Genomic DNA, 22,121 nt, shown 5'->3' with positions numbered 1-22,121 from the left:
ACAGCAGCAACAGCAACATCAGCACAGCAGCAACATCAGCACAGCAGCAACAGCAGCAACAGCAACACAAACTATGTGAATCCAAGACCTCGGCACTTGTCGTGTCTTAAAAAGCTTCGCTGCCTTGACTTTGACTTTGGCCAAAAGCTCTCTTTTCAGCCAAGACTTGTTGCTGTTGTTGCTGCGACTGTTGCTGCTGGCGATGTTGCTGTTGCTGCCGCCGATGTTGCTGCTGCTGGCGACTGCGACCGCGGCTGCTTGTCTTGGTTCTTTAAGTCCGTGGCTGGCTGGCTCCTCTTCAGTTCGTTGCTGACCATCGTTACGTGCGGACGTGCCCAGCTCAGCTCATCTCCGTGTGATGTGGCTGCACTTTGCACACTAAACTCCATAGAACCCAAGCCCAAACATTTCAAAACTGAATACGGAAAGTGCGGCGTCGCGAGTGACAAATATCGAACGATAAAAAAAACCCCAAACGGTAGCTAAAAAATTGTTAATAAAATGCCAGCCACCGAAAAAAAAATTGAGGAAATAATAATAATGATAATAATCGAGGGGTATTTTTTGGAATTGGACTAAGGCGCGGCCAACTGAGTGTAATTTCAGTTTGCTTGCACACACACACTCACACACACACTCGGCGGCAGGAAAACAAACAAATAAAGCAAGCAAGCAACCAACAAACAAATAAACAGCGAGCGGCCAGATAGACAAACATATTTACATGGCCAGGCAGTGCAGTCAAGTGAAGACGGCTTCGAAGACGAAGACAGCGCAGCGTTCTCCTGTCCAGTTTGCTGGAGATGCGGTTGGAGATGCAGTGGCAGTGGCAGTGGCACCAGAACCTAGAACATAGAACTCACAACCGAACCCAACAGATGCAGATGCACCCAGAGCCAGAGCCAGTCCAGCTTTAGCTACAGCTTCAGCTTGGATCTGGCTGAAACCCCAACTGAATCTCCAACTGCAACTCCAGCCACATGTGCTGGTGGTGCAGTCGCCATATTGGGTCTATAACGGTGCTAGAATCGCGCTGCTTTTTGCTTTTTGTGTGCCTTGTGTGTCTCTAGTGTCTCGGCCAGAGTCTCTTGGCCAGGCTTTGGCTCTTGCAGTTGATTCTCTGGTACATTGATGACGACCCAGCGACCGATAGACCAAGCGCAAAAACCGCAAACTAAAAATGCTGTCTTCTCCCCAGCCAGCGACCCGCTCTTTTGCGGTCGTCAGAAGCAACACTTTGCACATGCTGATCGATTGCAGAAGATCTCCAACTCCATCTTCATCTGCATCTCCATCTGTGCATCCATCTCCATCTGCATCTCCGCGGCTGACTGGGTCACAAAATTAAGCCGGGCAATTCTACAGAGACACGCCCCTTGACCAAATGCAAATAATCAACAATAATCCAAGATTCATGAGAGAGAAATAACCCAGAAATTGAGGAAATATTAGGAAATATAATATTATTGTTAGTCAGGTCTCTGTTGGTAATTTAGTGTCTAAAGTGTCTAAATTGGAAAAGTTCTTTCCAAAAAAAGAACTCAGAAAGGAAAAGATCACAAAAAGTTCTTCACAAAAGTCTTTGGGAAGAATTAGACAGTTCAATTTTAGAATACTTAGCTGTTTACGTATTAATCATTTCTTAAAAAAACTCATCCAGAAAAGTTCGTTGTGTGTGAATAAAACTAAATTTTCGTTGTGTTATAATAATATATAACCAGCAACTGACCTAGAGTTTGCCAGCATGAAATTCTAGAAATAAAAGTATTTTAAGATAATAAGTCACCAAAAAATAGGCTCATTTCTAGAAGCATTTCCTTTAAGGTGTATCTTGATATTTTAATACTTTTTTTGACACTTAAGTTTTTTTTTGTAAGCTAAAAGAAACCCCAAAGGTGTTGCTCAGTGCAGCGACTAGTTCTCAGGCCATCTCACCTTAGACCAATTTAAATCGAACTCTTAGGCCCTGCTTCATTGTCAGCTCCGTTTTCCCTTCCCTTTTTCCCATTTTTTATTAAGTTATAAAAATGCTGGAGTTAGTAGATGTTTTATATCGGCACAGAGCTCTTTTTTTTTTTTTCGTTGTCTTCTCAGCCGACTAACGGTAATGCCCTAGAGCGCCACATTCTCAGACCCAGACTCGAACTCTTCGGCTTCGGCCCAGACTCATGCATTGCAATAAAATGAAATTTTATAACAGCGGCAGCAGGGAACCACAGAGCTACACAGCGAAGGCAACTAAAAAGGTTACCCAAATTCCAAATAAAAAAAAAGCACACACACAAGTCACAAAAAAAATGAAGAAAAAACGAGGGAGACAGACAAAGGTCGTCACAGCAAGTGAAAATAGCAAAAAAATAAAAAATAAAAGAGACAAGCGGTCGAGAAAAATAAACGAAATAAGTTTTAGGGCCTAGGTGGTTCAGGTGTTAATTTCCCATTTTCGGGTTTCCGACTGCCGGCGCAAGTTCGCTGCCTAAGTCTTTCGTTTTAAAGTGGAGCGACCGAATGCCGCACCGCTCGAACGCCCATTGAATGCGAATGAGGGGCGTGTGAGCCGCAAGCCGGCCGGTTCGTTTCGCCCGACAACTGCAAAATAATAAAACCGAAATTATTATTATTATTTCCCTCTTCTTTTTTTGTTGTTTTGTGGGGCGCATTTCCTTTACCCCAAAAAAAAAAAAGAAAAAATACAGAAGAATACGAGTACAGAGAAGAAACGTTTTCGTTCCGTTTCTGACCCTCAGAGTTCAGAGTTTAAGTCAAGTCTCCCCCACCTTACCAACCGACTCCTTTCCACAGCACAGCAAAAACATATATTAACGACTGCAAAGCGAGGAGTACCCAGCTAAAGCTGCAGCCACAGGAAAATCAACCAAGAGAGCAGCTGAAAAATCGGAAAAACACAACGGAAAAACATACAAAAGAAGGGGAAAAGCGAGGGAAAAGCCTTCCCAGGGAGATTCCAGGCAGCTTCTTCTCGGAGATTCAGAAGCGGCAATGAAGGCGACTGCGCGGCAGTCAGCGGCATCGAGAAAGCAACCTGCGATCGCCATGCTCAATGGAAACACTTTTGCGGTTAAGCGGCTCTTAGCGGTAAGTAAACCCTACGAATTTGTGGCCAAAAAATATTAAATTGCACTTCCCCATACCAAAAAAAAATCAGTCATCATTTGGGGCGTTGCCAATTCAAATCGCCCGTAAAAAGCAGCCAAAGCAAATGTTTGTCACCTGGTCAGCAATTCTTCGCTTTCTTAAACAAACGTTTCATTTTTTGGCACAATTTTTTAGGTTGTTTTTATGATATTTTTTTTTTACGTGGGCACTTCAATCGTGGGCCGCTGCTCGCGAAGCTCTTTCTTTCTCGTGTGTAAAGAGCTGTGAAGTCGGCCATTGGGTCAAATTGTAGCTGATAGATGGATAGGCAGGCGTCGAAGATCATGATGAAGTCGGCTCTATTCGGTTGGGGGTCGCCACTTCACTGCCTGAGTAATGTGGGCAAATTAATCTAATAAAAGGTGGGAGTCTTCTTTGCCTTTGCTCTACTACATCCTCCAAAAAATAGATAGAAAAGAAAAAAAATCACAAGATGGAGCATTAAGTTTAGTGAATTATTTGCTTCATAAAGTTTCATTGCCCAGCACTTAATCATTATTACTGCGGGAAGAGTCATTATGGGGTTACTATGGGAACTAGTTTGACTATTAATAAACGCTTCTATTGGATTTTTTTTAGCTATTTTTGGATTCCGGGAAAGGTAGAGAAATAATGAAGAGGAAGTTTGGTTCGCTGAAAGTTATTTTGTTGTCTGCATGCATAGTATTATCACAGTCCATGATTTCTTGGTAACCAAAGGCATTTTATTATTTGTGTATTACATTATTGTTTTGTGAATTTTTGAGAAATTATAAAGAAATTTTTCCTATATCCTATTTTGTGGAACTTTGAGCATATAAAAAATAACTAAGTTAACAAAAAATATATGATTTTGTATCCATTTTACTTTAAATTAGAGTTTCAAAAAAATACTTCAGCATTTTAATTGATTTATATGATTATTAATTTAAATATTTTATTTTTTTTCATTTCTGTGCTTGCAATTTGCATGTAAAACAATTTGTATTGATTTTTTATCCATGATTATAAATCATCTTGTGCAATTCAATTAGATTTTCTCATCCAATGAGCAATCTTTTCATGGTGCTAAATCAATGGAATCTGTTTGGTGAAAAACAATCGGCCAAGGGCTCCTCGAGTGCAGCACTTTAGAGAAAATTTCCTTCCAGCAGACCAGCTTTTCCACTTCGACCAAGACTAACAAACAATTTATCCGTTTCGATGTTGTTTGTTATTATGTTTCGCTGCCCTCGGCCGGCCCATTCAACCCATTTCAAGCCAAGTGCATTAAGTCTTGGCCAGAAGAGCTGGATAGCTGGATAGCTGGACAGCTGGACAGTCGGATGGCCAAGAGCTCCAGAGCTCCACCTGCATTCGGCCCGGTGGCCAAAGGTCAGCAGACGGTCTGGCGCCCGACGATCATTAAAAGAGTACGAAAGTAATTTGTAAAACACGAAAAATTATCTACTCTTTTTTTGCTGCAACCCGGTCTTGCTGTTCTTTTACGATTCTAAATTACAATGACTGCAGTGGCGTTCAGGCAAAAAAAATGCCACTGCAACGGGTCTTCATTAGCACAGACTGGCTGTAATCCCAAAAAAAGCACAAAAAATAGGAAGAAAAATAAATAAGCCAAGTCAGTTCGCCCCGGCTGATGAATGGGCTTTTGGCAACTTGGGCCTTAAAGACTTGCCTTTTGGCCAGGAAGATGAATGACCCTGGGCAGGATTACAAATGGACGGGTGGACATGGACTGACGGCTATTAGCCTTCCGCCTGCAGATCTTTATTAACCCCCTTTTTTTTGGCCAGTTGACAGTTCTTAGCCAACAAGGAAAGTAACTTGGCTCCCAGTTATTGGGTCAAATCGAAACAAACACTCACCTCTAATGGCCTCTCTCTTTATTCTACTCGTATATATAGTGTCTCGTGCTCGAAAGCCTCTCGAAAGCGTAATTAAACAATTTCTTCTCTGTTTATTGACATTTTATTGATGCCGCCGTGCTTCAGCGGTTTCATTTCATTTCTGGTTCTGCGGCTGTTTGTGATTCCAATTCCAATTCCAATTCCTATTCTGATACCGATACTTTTACCCATTCGACGAGGTCTTGTTTGTATTGTTGCTCCCATTGAGCGATACTCCTCGGCTTTCAATGGGTAAAATGGTCGAGGGTTTGCCTTGGGGTCCATGAAGTGCTGCAAGTGTTGTTTTGACTAGACAAGCACTGAATGAGTGGCGAAATGATCTCGAGACTCGAGGAAAACACCTCTGAATGGGGATTATGTGGTGTACGTTATTTATTTATTTAATGTTATTTGATGATCTTAAAGAATCGTGCTAATGGTTTGTTGTTCAATTCAACCAATTCAATGGTTTCGATTGTTAAATAAATGTTTTGGGGGAAAGCGGGGAAAGGGAAATGCTTTCTTAAATTAGTTTTGAGTGAAAATCAGGAAATCTGATAGTTAAGATTAATTTGCTTCCATTTTTAATAGGCTATTTTATGGGTTTTTAAAAGATGGATTACAAATTTCAATGAATTTAAAATACATATTTAGATTAACTTATCAGATAATAATATCTTTGATAATATACATGTCGTGAGTTCTAATGCACTGGCCAAATGCATGTGAAGTCCAAGTTTTTACGTTGAGCCAGTTCCGGAAATATCTCTCTGATGAGATTCATTAGTCCATGAAATCTGTGTAATTTTCACATTTCTTATTGAAACAATCTCTCATAACCATTTATCACAATCAAGGCGGCAATGCCAACAAAGTTGCATTTCGCCAAACGATCCTAACTGTGTTTTTAATGTCTCAACTTGTACGATTGGCAAAAAGAGTTGCGTGTTTGTGGAATTGGTATCTTGGTTCTTACCAATTAACAGAAGACGGGGAATTCCCCTCCCGCGGAAGCAGAGAAAACTTTATGTAATCATTGGATTTAATGCGTTAACAAATTTAAACAAAAATCGGAGAAGTAACAACAAAGACGGGGGAGTTCGTAGTACCGTTTGCCGGTATGCAAAAACCCAGAACCAGAACCCCGAGAAGAAGGAACAAGCCCAGTTACCTAACTACTATCTGTATCTGTATCTGTTTTGGTTTTGGTTTTGGTTTCGGTTAGGTAATGGCAATCCCAGAGGCCGGGGCCGTAATTAATGGCGTGTGGCGCTCATTCACGATGAGCAGAAAGTACATTGCACTCCGGTGTTGTGGCCACAAAATTCAGCTTATTTATTAGCCAGTTCTAACTGCAAAATCAGAAGAGAGCCCAAAAACATACACGAAGTGGGTACCCTTGGCTCTGCTGTTTGTTTCTTTCTTTTTTTAATTATAGATCCCGGGCAATCCCACCCCACCTTCTTGGATGGGCGTGTGTTCGGTGTTCAGGCAACTGTTAATTTTGTCTTACAACTCCAGCTAAAGTATCTTTGTAGCATCTGATATAACGTTAACTGTGTGTCTGCGTTGAAAAAAAAAACAAAGGCCCGCTCGCTGATGCCGTAGATACTACTATACAGCCATAAGATACTTTAGCACACATCGCATTTCATTCATAAAACAGAAAAACCGCAGTGTGTACTATATGATCTGCTACGATTAACTACGGATTTTACGGCTCTTTCGTCGGACATTTGGCCCACAGGTAATTCCGTGTACTCGGGCAATTTGTTCGGCACTATAACAAGACTTGGTCAAGACTTGGTGCCGGCCAATTTGTTGGCTCATTTCGGTTTGGGGCATGGGCCCGATTTAATCATGGTTTATGCAAAGCTGGGCACCTAATTGAAAGAATTAAGTGATGTAATAAATAACAGATCTCGGATCTAAGGGAATTGCGTACGGTTCAGGTTGTTAAATCATTTCTTTTCTGATTGCAAATTATTATAGGGAGATAATAGTACAAAGAGGTGCGGCATTCCAAAGGCAGCGAGTTATATTTAAGTTAAACGTGCAAAGTTTAATCGGGATTAATATAAGGGTTTATGGGGAATGAAGATGAGGCAAGTGCTTAAATTGATCCATAAACAAAAAATTATATGAATGGATTATAGGCTTCCTAATATTTTGTTAGTCAACCGACTAAAATATAATGGATTCTTTAATATCTTGAAAAGTATGATCCATTATCATCTCAATCCTCGCCATTTTTTATTATAACTTCTGTTATAAAGCTTTTCTAATTTTTGGTATCTTTTAATCCCCATAGCTGCTGATCATCTTCACAGTTCTGGACGCGAGTCGAGCCCTGGAATTGGGCGACAAGTGCCAGCATGACATGGACTGCACGGATTTCATCAAGGGCAGCAGCTGCTCCGCCCTCGGATACTGCGAGTGCGCCCCCTACTTTGTCCAGTTGAATTCCAAGCGCTGTTTGTCATGTAAGTAGGCAAAGTCAATCTTTGGCTAACCCCAAAGTGGGAGTACAGAATGTTTGCCGGGCAAACAATGGGCGGAGATGTGTGTTTGTCCACAGAAGAACCGTTAGATGCACTCCCAGCGACTTTCTTTACACAGAGAAAACAATTCTAACAATTTCCTGAGTAAAATTAGTAATTCTAAGTGGGAGAGTCATATGGAATGTTAAGTTTAGATAAACAAAAAAGGAGGTTTTACTATTTGGTGCGTACTTAAAAAGACAAAGTAATAAATAGAAAATAAAATACAATTGTAAAGAATATAATCCCTACATCCCAGGGCTATAAACCAATTTCATTAAAATTTGTAAGTGAATTGCACTCAATAAAGTTAGGATTCCACTGCAATAACTTAACTTAACTCGTAGTCAGCAACTAAATTTAAAATTTCAATTTATTCTATTATATCATAAAAACTTATTATTATTTTAGTGTTTCCGTTGCGTTATACGTTTTTCCATGAACCAAACTCATAACAATTTTTTACCATTCTCCCTAATGAGGAGTTTAAAGTTTATTTTTGAGATCTATAGAATCTCGTAGAATGGTTATATTTTTCCCAAGAAACGACTCAATCTAATGGGTCGATTGAAATGAAAATTTAAGTTGGTTTTTAATGATTTTTAATGATATTTCCCTCTCTTTGATTTCGCCTGCAGCCCAACTCCTTGGCGGCGACTGCCAGCTGAGCGAGCAGTGCTCCATGAAGGTGGCCAACAGCAGTTGTCTAGAGGGGGCCTGCCGCTGTGTCGAGGGATTCCTGCAGTTCCGCAAACACACCTGTCTGGGACGTAAGTATCAGCCCATCGCCGGCCAGCTATTGTGGCCCTAATCCAACAGATTGCCCGGGACTATAGCTATACTAAATACTTTACAATATCATTAACTGTTCGGTGTGTTCGGTGTTTGGTGTATTGCAATAAACGGACAGCCGGGCAGCCGACTAATAATCCCCACTCTGATTGCTTATCATTTCTCATATTCCCCTGGAATGTCACGCAATGGCGTATACCCAGCATATATATAGTATGGATAGTACACACTCCCATTTCCTGTTTCTTTCGCTGCCACTTGACTCTGACAATTAACACCGGCATAACACTCAAAATGACTGTGTAACAATAACAATAACAATGAAAATACTTCGGCCAAACAAGACAATCGTGTCACTAATTATACGCATAATTGGTTAATCTTCCAAGAACTGGCTAACAACCTGGTAGAAACCGACCATCCAGCAGACACCACCAACTGCAGATCGTTCAACGTGAAAACGTTAAATGTAAAATGTAAATGTTTGGCTTCGATCTCTCCCTGTTTCTGTTTGTGCATTGCGATGTGTGAAAGATACATTTTAAGATACATCTTGGCTCTGTTTTCTGAGTTGCAACTGAACTCTTCTAGGGCTGTGGGTTTAAAAGCAACCAGTGACTCATGTCCCACAGTTTGGAATAAATCTTGGGCAAGTGACTCATCTAGTGACTAAGGAAGGCATAGAGAAGTAAAATAAATTTATGGGAAAAAGATTAAAGAAATTGTTTGGGAATGCCACTAAGAAATTTTATGTTCTTTTTAGATTACTTCAGTTACTAAGAAAATGTTTGTTTATCAAAAAATTAGCTTAGCATGCATGAGCAATATAAAAAGTCTTAAATTTTTTAGATTTCATGGGAAAATGGATTTATTTTTTAAATAAATAGAACATTTTTAAGAACAGTGACTGGGCAGAATGAAGATGTAGAGACCTCTGGCAGCCCTGCATCGATTGGAATCTACATAGTTTGAATTCGCTCCACTTCCTTTTGCCACATTGGCGCCAAGTGGCGTTAATCTGATTAGAATGTTGACTAGAATCGAGAGGCCATATGGCGGGTTGACCCCCTCCCGATCACCCCTTACAATACATACATCGACTTCTTTAAACATTAAACACGCCAAAAGCAGAGCAATGAGGCACGATCGTGGACTTGGAAATGGAGGCAACTGCAACTGGTGCAGTTCGTGTCATTGCCATTCACCTGATGTTGCATAGTCCCCCCCCGTCTCACTCTCAAATCCCCTCTTTAGCTACTGACTTAATTATATAGGATGAGAACTCAATATATGTATATATATGTGGAGAAGGGGGCGTGGCAGAACAGCTGGCCAAGAATGAGCTTGATATTTAATTAGGAGTCATTTAAATGACAAACAATTGCGTTGGTCAGTTGTGTGAGGAATGAGGTACACGGAAATAAGTCTAAAGTGATCTTTATAAAGATAACTTCTTTAAAAGATTTTTCCAATCTATTCTCATATTTCATCACTGACTTACTAAATGTTCTAACTTTTTAAGATTTATTAACACCTTTTATTAGGTTATTAACCACCCGATGATATTACTATTTTAAGAACCAACCAATTTCCATTGCTAATTTAATTAGCAATTGGATCCGCATAGCACACATAGGTGATAAAGATTAATTGCATATTTCCATTTCTAATTTTTTTCGTGTGTAGCGGGGTATTTGTGGCAAGTGCAAGAGGTGGCAAGCCAGTCATTTATGAGATACTTTCACCAAAAACACAATAAAAGAAAGAGCAGGCGAGAGAGCGGAGTGAACCTTTCACCAGAGACATCCTGCCAGGGCAGCCAAAGCCAAAAGTTCCCCTTTTTGATTTGTATCTTTGGCTACTTTACATGGCTAATTGCCTCGACTAGTAATTAAATTGCACTGATTAGCCGCCAATGCAAAAGAAAGTCCAAGAAAGTTCAATTAGTTCTCAGAACAAAAGAGATGTGGAAAAACAATATATTAAGAGATAGATAGAAAGAGAGAGAGAGAGAGGGACAATATTGTAGATCGCTGGAATTCCCGGGGAAAGAAAAGCCAAAAACTTTTCTATGCAGTTGACAAAAATGCTGCACACATTTGGGATTGGCCATGGCCATGGCCATTCACTTCATCCTATCGCGGGTCAAGTGAAGCAAGTGGTGTGCCAGATTTTGTTGGCTTGTCAGGCTTTCCATTTAGCCACTTGTTCCAGTTTCCCATGCACCTTAACCCATCGGGCCCAAGCCCATTCCGGGATTGGCTCATTCGGTTACCCGTTTTTGTTTGGTAGCCAGCCGGCTCTTAACGAGCCACCACCAACAATGAGCCACTTCCTCCACAACTCCCCATACCCATCGCCATCTCCATCTCTATTTCCATTTCCATCCCATCTCCTCCGATCTTTATGAGTTATATATATGCACATATGACAACTCCCCCTTCGCATCGCCAGGCGGCTCTTTAGTCTACTCTACTCTCCCCGTTTCACGGGCTGCGGCAATAAGTATGCCAAATACATAGATGTAGCATGGTAGTATAGCATAGTATGGTTTATTATGGTATGGTATGGTAGCAAACAGATAATGAACAGATAGATAGTCCAGACATACGGCCAAACAACGGAGGCTGCGACTGTCAGCCAGATCGAGATCTTCTGCATACAAAGTTGCAGGAAAAGTGAACCACTCTGACGTCGTCGATCATCAGATGCACAGGAAAAAAATAAGGAAGTTCTGGAAATTTCTGGAGCTTTAAGAGAAATTATAAAATTTTTGCATGTTTCTAAAATAAATTAAATATTTTTATATCACGTAGCATGAGATCTAAAGGGTCACATACCAGAATTACCAAGTCTTGTTGAAATATAATACAATTACACTTAGTTTAAACCATGAAATTTTGAAAAAAACTAGGGTAGATACATAATGTGCTTGGAAAAAGGTTATAATTATGTATTTCATATATTAGCATATTTGATCTTAACTATTCTTTGTAAAAACTAGTTTTTGTAGAAGATTTCTGTGACTTCCGTAAGTCCAAAAATATTCAACATTTTTTTTAAGTCGCCTCTAATGGCATTCCCGACTCTCATTATATAAGGCATAGGAAATCTAAAAGTCACTCAACTAGCAACTCGGCTCACTTTCTTCCTGCCTCAACACCTTCGCAAGCCGAAACAGGGAAAATACTTTCCATTGCGACACCTTGCACCCAAAAAATGTTTTAAATCGAAAGAAAGAAAGAAAAGACCATAAGCAAAAGCCACCGAAAAATTCCATTTCATTTCGCATGACCCACTAAGTCAGCCACTCAAACTGTGTTAATTTGCGGCTAGAAACAAAAAGAGAAAAAACGGGAAAAATGTTTCTTGAATGGCCATTTCAAACCAAATTGCGCCAAATGCCAAATTGCATGCAAATTATGTGGAACAACAGACTTCCGCAAAAAATACTAAGTAATAATAATATTGTCGAAGAAACTTCATACCTTCGAGTAACTTTTACAGAAAATGTAAATTTCCGCTTTGAATTAAAAAATATTTCCCATTTTCGAATTCATTGTCGTACTTATACTTATTTTTTGTACGGCAATTGGCTTTTGCGCCTAATGAAAGTCGACGGCATAAATAGACTTATTATAGCCGCAGGAATGCTGCCTCAGATTGAGATACATTTGTTGTATCTCAGTATCTGTATCTGTGCGTGCCAGGCGGTTGACACAGTTTTGCAATTCCGGCCACCGGCGGCGGCGACTTAAACAAAGACAATAACGCCGAGGAAGCAGCGATTTAATTTATGCTGATTTCGATGGAAATTATTGTTTATGATGCGAGCCACCCCGCAGCGCTTCAAAGATTCCCCCAGATCTCGCAACTCAGATCCCAGTTGCCAGATCCATTGGGCAATTTTCACACGCGTCGTGGAGATCTTGCAGAGCAGCTTTGGCTTTGGCTTTGGCTTCAACTCAACTCAACTCTAGCCGTAATCGAAGTGGGTTAGGTTAGCAGTTGCAGTCGTGCAGCGATTCGCATGCGAGACGCAACCTGTCACACCGGCAGCCCCAAAAGGGGCGGCAGGGGGCGGGGCCGGCGTTAAGTGGCCGTGGCATTGGCCCCCAGCCTATCGATCATCGCATTTTGGTGGCCAGTTCAGAGGCATTGTGTTTAACCCAAGATGGAACACCATACGTCTACACGCAAGAAAATCTTCATATCTTTGGTCCACTTTAAGAATTTTAATTTTTAAATCGTTCTTTTCAATCAACACATATTGAAGAATCATAAAAAAATAATATATTTATATTTTATTCGTGATATAATATAATATTTATTTAATATTTCGTGTAATTTTAACATAGTTTGATTTGAAAGTCCCTTAAAAAATTCTGCTTGGCCCAGAGTTCTTATAAAGGTTTTTATTCTTTTTTATGTACTAGTACCACAACGAAATATATAACATATTTAAATAAAAATGTCGAATATTTAGGATATTTTTAACTTAAAAAAATATTTTAAGCCTTTCTCTTAAATCTCTATTCTTGGTAGAATTAAATTGGAACTTTTAGTAAGGCAAAGTTTTAACTTAATTTAATTTAAAAATCGTTAAAACGTCGAGGGCTATATGATTATTTATGAAGCTTAAACATTACTACGAAATCTTTTTTCTTAAATTAAAATCTAAAATTCAGGTAATAATATTACCATTGAAAGCCTAGATCCTTTTAAAGAACCCCAGTTTTAAGGATGCTGCTGGGTTAGAACACATAAAATAGATGTTAGGCTAGAATAGCCAAACACGATGATGTCCAATGACTAACGATTCTTTTCCGCCTGTGTGACCGCTTCTAACGCTGTTATATAAAAGTGAAAGATGGGGCCAACCGTTTGGGGTCTGTAGCAGAAACCCCCTTTGACTCTTCCTACCCAGAGTTTATTCCATATTGGTGTCAAACTGCGGCAAGACACGTTTGAGCTACTCGCATTTGGAATGGCAATGGAAATGGCTGAGCGCAGTGTCAGTGTCAGGCGGTGCATTCGTTAAGTATACGCCACGCTGGCTGTATGCCTTTTATGTGCCTTGGAGTCACCGCTCTCGACTCTCAACCGGTTCCCCAATGGCCAATACCAATGCTTTTGTGAATTTGCCGACAAATGTTGGATTTGTGGCCGAAATTCCCGCGAGAAAACCCAAGTCGTTTGGCTGGGCTAGGATAAAGGGTAACCGATTTATGATCTCGTTTGGTATCCAATCCAATTGAATGGCAGCTGGGGGTAATGGAAATGGAAATGGAAATGGATCTCCTTGATCCCAGACACTGCCCAAAGGGCAGCTGCAGGTGGCTGCAGCTTTGGCCAGTGAAATGGTAAATGGCATGTCGCCAGTTGCTAGTTGCAAGTTGCTGGTTGCAAGTGGCTGGTTGCTAGTTGCAAGTTGCTGGCAAGCCAAAAACGAAACAAGTGAAAACAAGTTGGAGCGGCAGTCCGGAAAGTGGGTCAGAGCTGAGATTCCAGAGGAGGACAGTGGCAGACACGCAGGTGGCTCAGTCTTCGGTGCAACCAATAGTCGCCGTCTCTTTTTAGCCAGTTATCGGCGAGTGGAATGCTGATGAGGAACGGTAATGGGAATGGGCGACGTCACCGACGTTTCAGCGTCATCTTCTGGTTCCCATCTGAACCCCTTCTTAGGCAGCATTGCACAGAGAGAATAGGGATACCCATGCGATTTTATAAAAGAAACAAGAATTACCTTGTAAAAACTCAGAAATGATAAATATTACCAGCATTATCAATGAAGTTAAAAAACGGAGTGTGACCTTGCCATTGAAAAATATGACAAAAATAGTGTATTTTGATCTAATTATTTAAAACTTGATAATGCGAAGAGTTTTTTGAAAGTCGAATTCCTTTTTGTGCTAGCTATAGGGACATATATTTCTTTCTCTGTACCAATCTCGGTTATTCTCTGCACTTCGCTCTCGGCCATGCGTTGATGCAGTTGCAGTTGACTTTATTGACGGTTATTAGGCTTGTCGAAGGCGGGCTAATGCTCTGATGTTGTTCTTGTTCTGGTTGCAAGTGCTCCTCCCTGTTCTGTTCTGGTGTGGCTGTTCATGATGATGATGAGTTTTTAATATGCATTTGGTGCTTCGAGTTCGGTTTACGGTTAACTTAATAACATATCGCATACCCCTTATAACAAAAAAAATCTCATGAGAACTTTTCGCGATCGTTCCTTATCTTCCACCCGCAGCTGCCCATCCTGGCGCCGTTTGCTACAGCCACGCCCACTGTCAAATGTTCGACACCCGCACCCACTGTGACTTCCTCATCCCGAATCTCTTCGGACGCTGCCAGTGCACGAGTCCCGCCAAAATGGTGGGTGGTCTCTGTGTGGCCCCGGCGTCGGATCAGGAGGACCAGAAACAGGAACAAGCCGTTGAAAAGGTGGAGCAGCCAGCTAGCACAACGACGACAACAACCACTCCCAAGCCCACAACAACAACAACGACGAGGAGAACTACAACCACGACGACAATGACAACCACTCCTGCACCCACAACAACCACTAGAAGAACAACGACCACAACCACGACAACACCTGCTCCCATTCTCCTAGAAGACGAACTGCCCGCCAGCGTGGAGGAGCAATCTCTGGAGGAGGACGATGGTCAGACCACCAAACTGAGACCCGAGGTCGCCGAGGTTGATAATGGTGAGAAACTGGAGGCTCTGGATATGGCTCATGAGGAGACTGAACTGACACAGCAGCAAAATCAAGAGGAGGAGCAGCAGCATCAGTTGGAGGAGCAGCAACATCAGTTGGAGGAGCAGCAACATCAGTTGGAGGAGCAGCAACATCAAGAGCAGGAGCAACATAGAGTGGAACAGGAACAACATGAGAAGGAACAGCAGCAACAACAGACAATCGTAGCTCAACCCAATGAACCAGAGCCTGCTCAATCCTCTCAAGATGCTACCACTGGAGTCCAGCAGCTGCTTACACCAGCCGATGTGCCCACCGAGAGTGCCATTAATGTGGAGCAAGAAACCGAGGCTGGTCCCACTGAAGATTATCCCTACAAGATCGATGAGGAGTACGCGGAAGAGCACAATGACAAACCAGAAGCACCAGAGCAGACTGATGAGCAACCCGAATCCGAACCCGAAGAATCCCAATACCCTGTCTCACCTGAAATCGCACCCATTGAAGCGGATGAGGAGGTTGCAGAGGCTTCAGGGGGCCAAGAGATTGCCTCATCGCCCATCGACGACACCATGAAATTCGATTATGAAAGCGCAGTGGATGAAGCCGAGCCAGAGAAGCCAGAGGAAGAGGAGCAGAAGGAGGAGGCTCTTCACCAGCAGACTAATGAGGGGGTGGTACCCATCGATACCGAGAGCGAAACTGATGCGGAGGCCAGCACTGAGCACCACATTCAGACGCAGCTGATCGAGGAGGATGAGGAGCCAGAGACATCGCAGACGGTCGCCGATGAAGAACTGATCCCGGTTAATGAAGCTGAAATCGAAAGTGCGACGAAACCAGTGGAGGAACTGCCTGAAGATCTGGCTTCGGGGGATCATGAACTGGAACTGGCCGGGCCCAGCCACGATGAGGAGGAGAAGGAGGAGGAGGAGGAGGCGGTGCCGCCCAAGCAGGAGGAGCCAACAGAAGCGGTGAAGATCGAGGAACATCCAGTCCAGGTGGAGAGTGAAAGCCAAGATGCCGAGGTGGGAAAAAAACCAGAGCAGCCAGATACCGAAATGGAAATGGAAATAGAAAAAGAAACACCAGCGACCGAAGCCGCAGAAGTGGAGCTGCCGGCCACAGAAGCCAAGATTCCAGATATGGAAGCCCAGATCGATCAGGCGGAACAAAGCGCCGACACCAAGCCGACAAGTGGCGAAGATGATTTAAATGAAGCCAATCAATTAAATCAAGACCAAGTCACCGAGCCAGCCACTGTGGAGCAGGAGGAGATCGCGGAGATCGCGGAGATCGACGAGGAGAAAGAGCCCGAGCAGGTGGTGGAAATTCATCAAGATGCAGATGAAGCCACAACAGAGAAACCAGTCCAAGAGCTTCATGGCGAGGAGGTGGAGGCAATCACCGAAGCAGAGCACGAACAATTGACATACCCGGCAAATGATGATGAATTGGCGCCAGTGGAAACCGAAACAGAACCAGAGCTGACCACAGAGGAACCAGAAATCGCAGAGATTACCACCGAGTTGCCAGAGGAGGAGGAGAAGGAGCATGAGGAGACTGAGGAGGAGAAGCACGAGGTTGAGGAGGCGGCACGTGAGGAGGAGCAACAGGTGGAGCCCGAGGAAAATGCAAATGCAATTAAGACGCCCGAAGTGTCGGAAGCAATTGTGGAGCCCCAGGCGGAGAAGGAGGAGGGGGAGGAGATGGAGTTGCAGTCTGCCACCGAGAAGGAGATCGAGGCAGAGACAACCGCAGATGTTGAGGAGGAACCAGTGGCGGTTACCGAGCAGATCCAAGAGCCAGCTAATGACGAGATCTTGCAGGTGGATGCGGATCAGGCCAAGCCAGAGCTGCCAATTAAGAGCGATGGAGATATCTCAGTGGAAGCCACCGATGAACCCGAACCCGACACCGAACCAGAAGCCCAGGCTAGTGAAAGTTCCCAGACTCTTCCAGAGATCAGCAAAGAGCAGGATGAGTACCAGGTCGAGAAGAATGAGAATGACAACATTATCCAGGGAGCCGAGCCCAATGAAGAAGAGGAGGTTCTTCCAGAACCTGAAGCTGAACCAGAAAAGGAGGAGGAGGAATCACCCCAGGCAGTCACCGAAGCTCAGGAGCAGGCAGCCGTTCCGGAAGAGGAGGAACTAACCAAACCGGAGGCGGACTATACCAGTGTTGAGCATCTCCAGGAGATCTCCCAACCGGAAGAAACGACTGCTGCTGCTATTGAAGCTGAGGAGGAATCTGAGTCCACTTTGGCCCCGGAGATCCCCGAATCACCCATTGCCATTGTGAGTGAGGAGCACGATCCCGAACACGATCCTCAGAACTTCCATGAGAGCGAGAGCATTGCCGATATCCTTAGCGACTTGATGTTGGAAGGTGACAGCACTGTGCCCCCGGTTCCATTTGGCCAGCAGCCAGCCCAAACGGTTCCCATGGTGGAGGCCAACTCGGAGAACGAAGAGGAGCAGTCACATGAAGCCATTTCCGATCTTCAGGCGGAGGCCGATGAGACCCAGGATCATGTGGAGCAAGTGCAGCCTGCTGGGGAACCAGAACCCCCCATTCCCGAACTCTTTGCAGAGGCAGCTAACGATGAAGAACAGGAGGATGAAGAGGAGCAGCAGGTGACCCCCGTTCCCGAGCAGCCAGCTGAGGAAGAACATGAACCAACAAAGATTCTGGAAGAGGAACAACAGCCCACTGAAGAGGAACATCAGAAAATTGAGGAGGAACCCAAGCCCATTGAAGATGAACACCAACAAGATGAAGAGGAGCAGCACCTGGAGGAAGATCCACAGCAGCAGGGTGAAGCAGAAATCGCCAAGGAGGAGGAAGCCCTACAGGAAGTAAACACCGATGCTGTGCCAGAGGAAGCCACCACTGAGAGCATCCAGAAGAGTGAAACCTCGGAGGAGGATCGGACTCTTTCTCCCGAGGAACTGCCCTTCGAATTCACCGATCATCCTGACGCCAGCCATTTCAATGAGCTGGAATCCGCCAATCTAATCCTGGAATCCACCACCAGCATCGATGGTCTCCAGGAACTGGACAACAACCATATTGAGGAGGAGCCCGCTGCTGTCCATGCCATTCCGCACGAGGAAGCCACACCCAATCCCGCTGACATTGTGGAGATCACCACTCAGACCATGTTGGGTTTGGCCAGTCGAGTGACCCTCATGGAACCCGCTGCTCCCGTGGTTACCACCTTAATGCCCCTGATGCCAGCCGATGAACCCACTCCGGAACCCGTTTCTCCGGCTGTCATTCTTCCAGCTGTCTCTCTGGCTGCCATTAAACCCGGTTCGGAGCTGCGTAAGCGCGTGGATTTGGGTCTGGAGGCGGTGTCCCTGGGATTAGCCTGCAGCAGCGATCGCCAGTGCCAGCTGGCCGATCCCCATACTGTCTGCAATGGACGAGGAGTCTGTGATTGCGCCTCCGGTGAACAAGGAACACAGTGCAGCGCCGAAAGAACCGGATGTAGTCCGGGAACCTTCCAGGTGAGTTCTTAGAGAAAACAATTAAATACCAGGAAAGTTTCATGGTTCTTGATATTGAGTCGTTAAAAACTTTACTAAGAACAAGTTGACTCTTTTGTAGGAACATATCTAAAATCTTGATCATAAAAATTGAACAATAAAATATATAATATAACTTATTTTCAATAACTTCTCCATTCCAGTGCCGCTCGAGTGGCGTGTGCATCTCGTGGTTCTTCGTGTGCGACGGACGTGCCGACTGCAACGACGCCTCCGACGAGGAGTGCACCCACAACGCCCGCCTGAACCAGACCTGCCCCACGGAGTCGTTCCGCTGCCAGCGCAGTGGTCGCTGCATCTCGCGGGCGGCCCTCTGCGACGGTCGGCGGCAGTGTCCTCACGGCGAGGATGAGATGGGCTGCGACGGCAGCCTGAAGGGCGGCAACGCCTGTCCGGAGCACACCTTCCGCTGCGGCAGCGGCGAGTGTCTGCCGGAGTACGAGTACTGCAACGCGATCGTGTCCTGCAAGGACGGCAGCGACGAGCCGCCGCACCTCTGCGGCTCCCGCGCCCTCCCCAATCTCTTCATGCGCCTCATCGAGGCGGGCGGTCTGCTGGGCGGAGGGCGGCGGGAGGCGGACGCCTACTGCCCGCATCGTTGCAGCAACGGCCTGTGCCGCTCCACGGCCATCGTCTGCTCCGGACGGGATGGCTGCGGCGACGGGACCGATGAGCAAACCTGCGCCGTGTGCCGTAAGTATCCTTTGAATCCATAATATACTCCCAAAAATATTTAACAAAGAAATGGTACTAATAGGTTTCTTTTATTTCAATTGTAATTGTAAAAAAATGTATCTTTATTGATCGAATCCTATAAAAATTATAGATACATTTAATGATGACAAGAATCTATAACTGATAAAAATATCACGATTATTAACTACTTTAAAGAAAGATTTTAGAAAATACAATCCTTTAAACCATTTCTAAGCCTTGAAAACAAAATTAGTATTAGATTCCCTTAAAGATACCCTCTATAAGCCTTCATTTTCAATAAATACCTCTTCTCTTAATAATGATTACCCCATTTATCATTTTTTAGGTTGTCCCGCCCCGAATGCTGCCAGCCTGCCCGCCTTCTTGGCCCGGCAACGCCCCATGCCACTGTGGTAGGAACCTGCACCATCCAACCACCACTACTACTATCCAAACGAAATCCACTTCCGGTCACCAATCATCGCCAAACTGACCGACGTTTTGGCACACCACTGTCTTCCGACCCCCTTCAACTCTATATACCCGCATTCGAAACGATTTTTGCCTAGCATTTAAGTGGATATTTAAAAAATTATTTATTTATTTATTATGACCTTAGCTGCGCCCATGCCACGCCCAATTGCCACCTTGCTATCAAAGGGGGTTCAGTGCCCCCTTTGAGCCAGTGATGTTTGTCAATTGTGCCTTTGGGCGCAACCCTAAACCACATACTACACCACACACATCCACAAAAACACACCCCACAAAAAAACACACCATCATCCACACTTCGCCCCCATTTCGACTATTTATTCTACTCATCTGGACCATCAAAACTATTTATTTATACCCCCAAAAAAACACCTCACCCACAAACAAACACTGAAACACTCGAAAAGGATTCTTCATTTAGCTTAGTTTTATGCAATTTTCTAATTTATTTAAATTATTGGCCAGGCAAACCAGTAACCGAAAAGATAACGAAAACCATGAAATGATGCATTTTTATCGATAAATATTTTGTAAATAAGAGTAAACGTGTTCGATGTACATGATAAACGACAATGCCTATAAAGAAACGTAGGGTATCCAGCATAACACAATCAGATCATATCCCCTATATAGTTTATTATATGTACGTACGTGTGAGATGTATGCACACACTTTTCTCAAAGTCAAGACGCATCACAGTAAAGCTAAAAAAAAAAAAGAAACGACAATAAAAAATATATTTTTAGAAAACTATTGAAAAAATAAACCACTCTTGTATTTATTTTAAAGGGTTATAATTGGTATTTCAGATTAAATTGCAGTAAAAAACACACACATTTCTTTTAAAAAGTCTTATTTGTGTAAATGATAATGCAATTTTGATTTTTCATTAAATTTCAGTTTAACAAAATTTTAAAATTACAAATATGTATACTATTCTTAGGCCCAACCTTTTAATTTTTATAATACTTTCTAATCAGTTGACAGATAATTATTGCCCCATGACTTCAGTAAAATCAAGCGGAAGTGGGACCCCCGATAATTGAGCTTTGATTTAGGACAGCTCTTTATTAGTAATCTCAGTCACTTATGGCAATCAAAGTTCTTCGATTGCTGGAGGTATAAAAGCCGCGCTGAAAGTCCCCCAAAACAAGTTGTATCTGCAACATGAAAGTGTTCCTAACTGTTCTGGCTTTGGCCGTGGCCTCCGCCTCGGCCTTCGAGACCGTCGTCCGCCCCAAGGATATCCCCAAGGTGCCCCGTGTCGAGGGTCGCATCACCAACGGCTATCCGGCGGAGGAGGGCAAGGCTCCCTACACCGTGGGTCTGGGATTCAGCGGAGGCTGGTGGTGCGGTGGCTCCATCATCTCCAACGAGTGGATCCTCACTGCTGCCCATTGCATCGGTGGTGATTCCGTGACTGTCTACTTTGGAGCCACCTGGCGCACCAACGCCCAGTACACCCACTGGGTTGGAAGCGGTAACTTCATCTCGCATGATTCCGCTGACATCGCCCTGATCCGCATCCCTCATGTGGACTTCTGGCACATGGTCAACAAGGTGGAGCTCCCCAGCTACAACGACCGGTACAACGACTACAACGAGTGGTGGGCCGTGGCCTGCGGATGGGGAGGCACCTACGATGGCAGCCCCCTTCCCGACTACATGCAGTGTGTTGACCTCCAGATCATCCACAACTCTGAGTGCGTCCAGTACTACGGAAGCGGTACTGTGGGCGACAACATCGTCTGCGTCCGCGTGGTCGACGGCAAGGGCACCTGCGGCGGAGACTCCGGTGGTCCCCTGGTCACCCACGATGGCGCTAAGCTCGTGGGAGTCACCAACTGGGTTTCTGGTGCCGGCTGCCAGGCCGGTCATCCCGCTGGCTTCCAGCGCGTGACCTACCACCTCGATTGGATCCGCGACCGCACCGGAATTGCTTACTACTAAGCTTTCAAAACCGATTAATTAAAATTATTTAAAGCACAAGATTTAAATATGCCTTTTTAGTTCACTCATTACAAAAGGTACAAGGACTGTTTATTAAAAATATGTAAGGGTTTCTATTAGCTAAACTATGCTAAATCATACTTAGCAACAAAACCAATCTTAAAACTTGATTTTAAAAGTGAGCCATGACAATTTCAATCAAAAGTTCTTAAAATAAAGATGATATGATTTCCGTTTTTGAGACTATTTTCGTCTTTAAAAATAAAATCGTGTATATTGCTATCTCTACTTTCAGGTCGCTTCCTCTTCAAAAACATACTCGAGAGAACTGTTTTCTTAATTTCAAGAACGTCTCTTTTCGAATAAGTGAATT

The 22,121-nt window shown here is 43.8% G+C and overlaps 2 protein-coding genes across 2 annotated transcripts; both read left to right on the top strand.

Moving 5' to 3' along the window:
• Positions 1-282: 282 nt before the first annotated feature.
• Positions 283-20,564, top strand: ImpE1 (Ecdysone-inducible gene E1). Its single transcript, XM_036814829.3, has 7 exons — positions 283-478; positions 2,803-3,096; positions 7,333-7,504; positions 8,200-8,331; positions 14,604-18,571; positions 18,754-19,303; positions 19,653-20,564. Exons 2-7 carry the CDS (start codon positions 3,001-3,003, stop codon positions 19,721-19,723), a joined length of 4,989 nt encoding a protein of 1,662 aa, XP_036670724.2. The 5' UTR covers positions 283-478; positions 2,803-3,000; the 3' UTR covers positions 19,724-20,564.
• A 374-nt stretch (positions 20,565-20,938) lies between these two features.
• On the top strand, positions 20,939-21,787 carry Jon66Ci (Jonah 66Ci). Its single transcript, XM_017077706.4, has one exon. The coding sequence runs from the start codon at positions 20,966-20,968 to the stop codon at positions 21,746-21,748; it is 783 nt and encodes a 260-aa protein (XP_016933195.3). The 5' UTR covers positions 20,939-20,965; the 3' UTR covers positions 21,749-21,787.
• Positions 21,788-22,121: the final 334 nt, after the last annotated feature.

The sequence above is a fragment of the Drosophila suzukii genome, chromosome 3, assembly GCF_043229965.1.
Source record: "Drosophila suzukii chromosome 3, CBGP_Dsuzu_IsoJpt1.0, whole genome shotgun sequence".
Taxonomy (NCBI): domain Eukaryota; kingdom Metazoa; phylum Arthropoda; class Insecta; order Diptera; family Drosophilidae; genus Drosophila; species Drosophila suzukii.
This window is presented reverse-complemented; position numbering and strand designations above follow the sequence as displayed.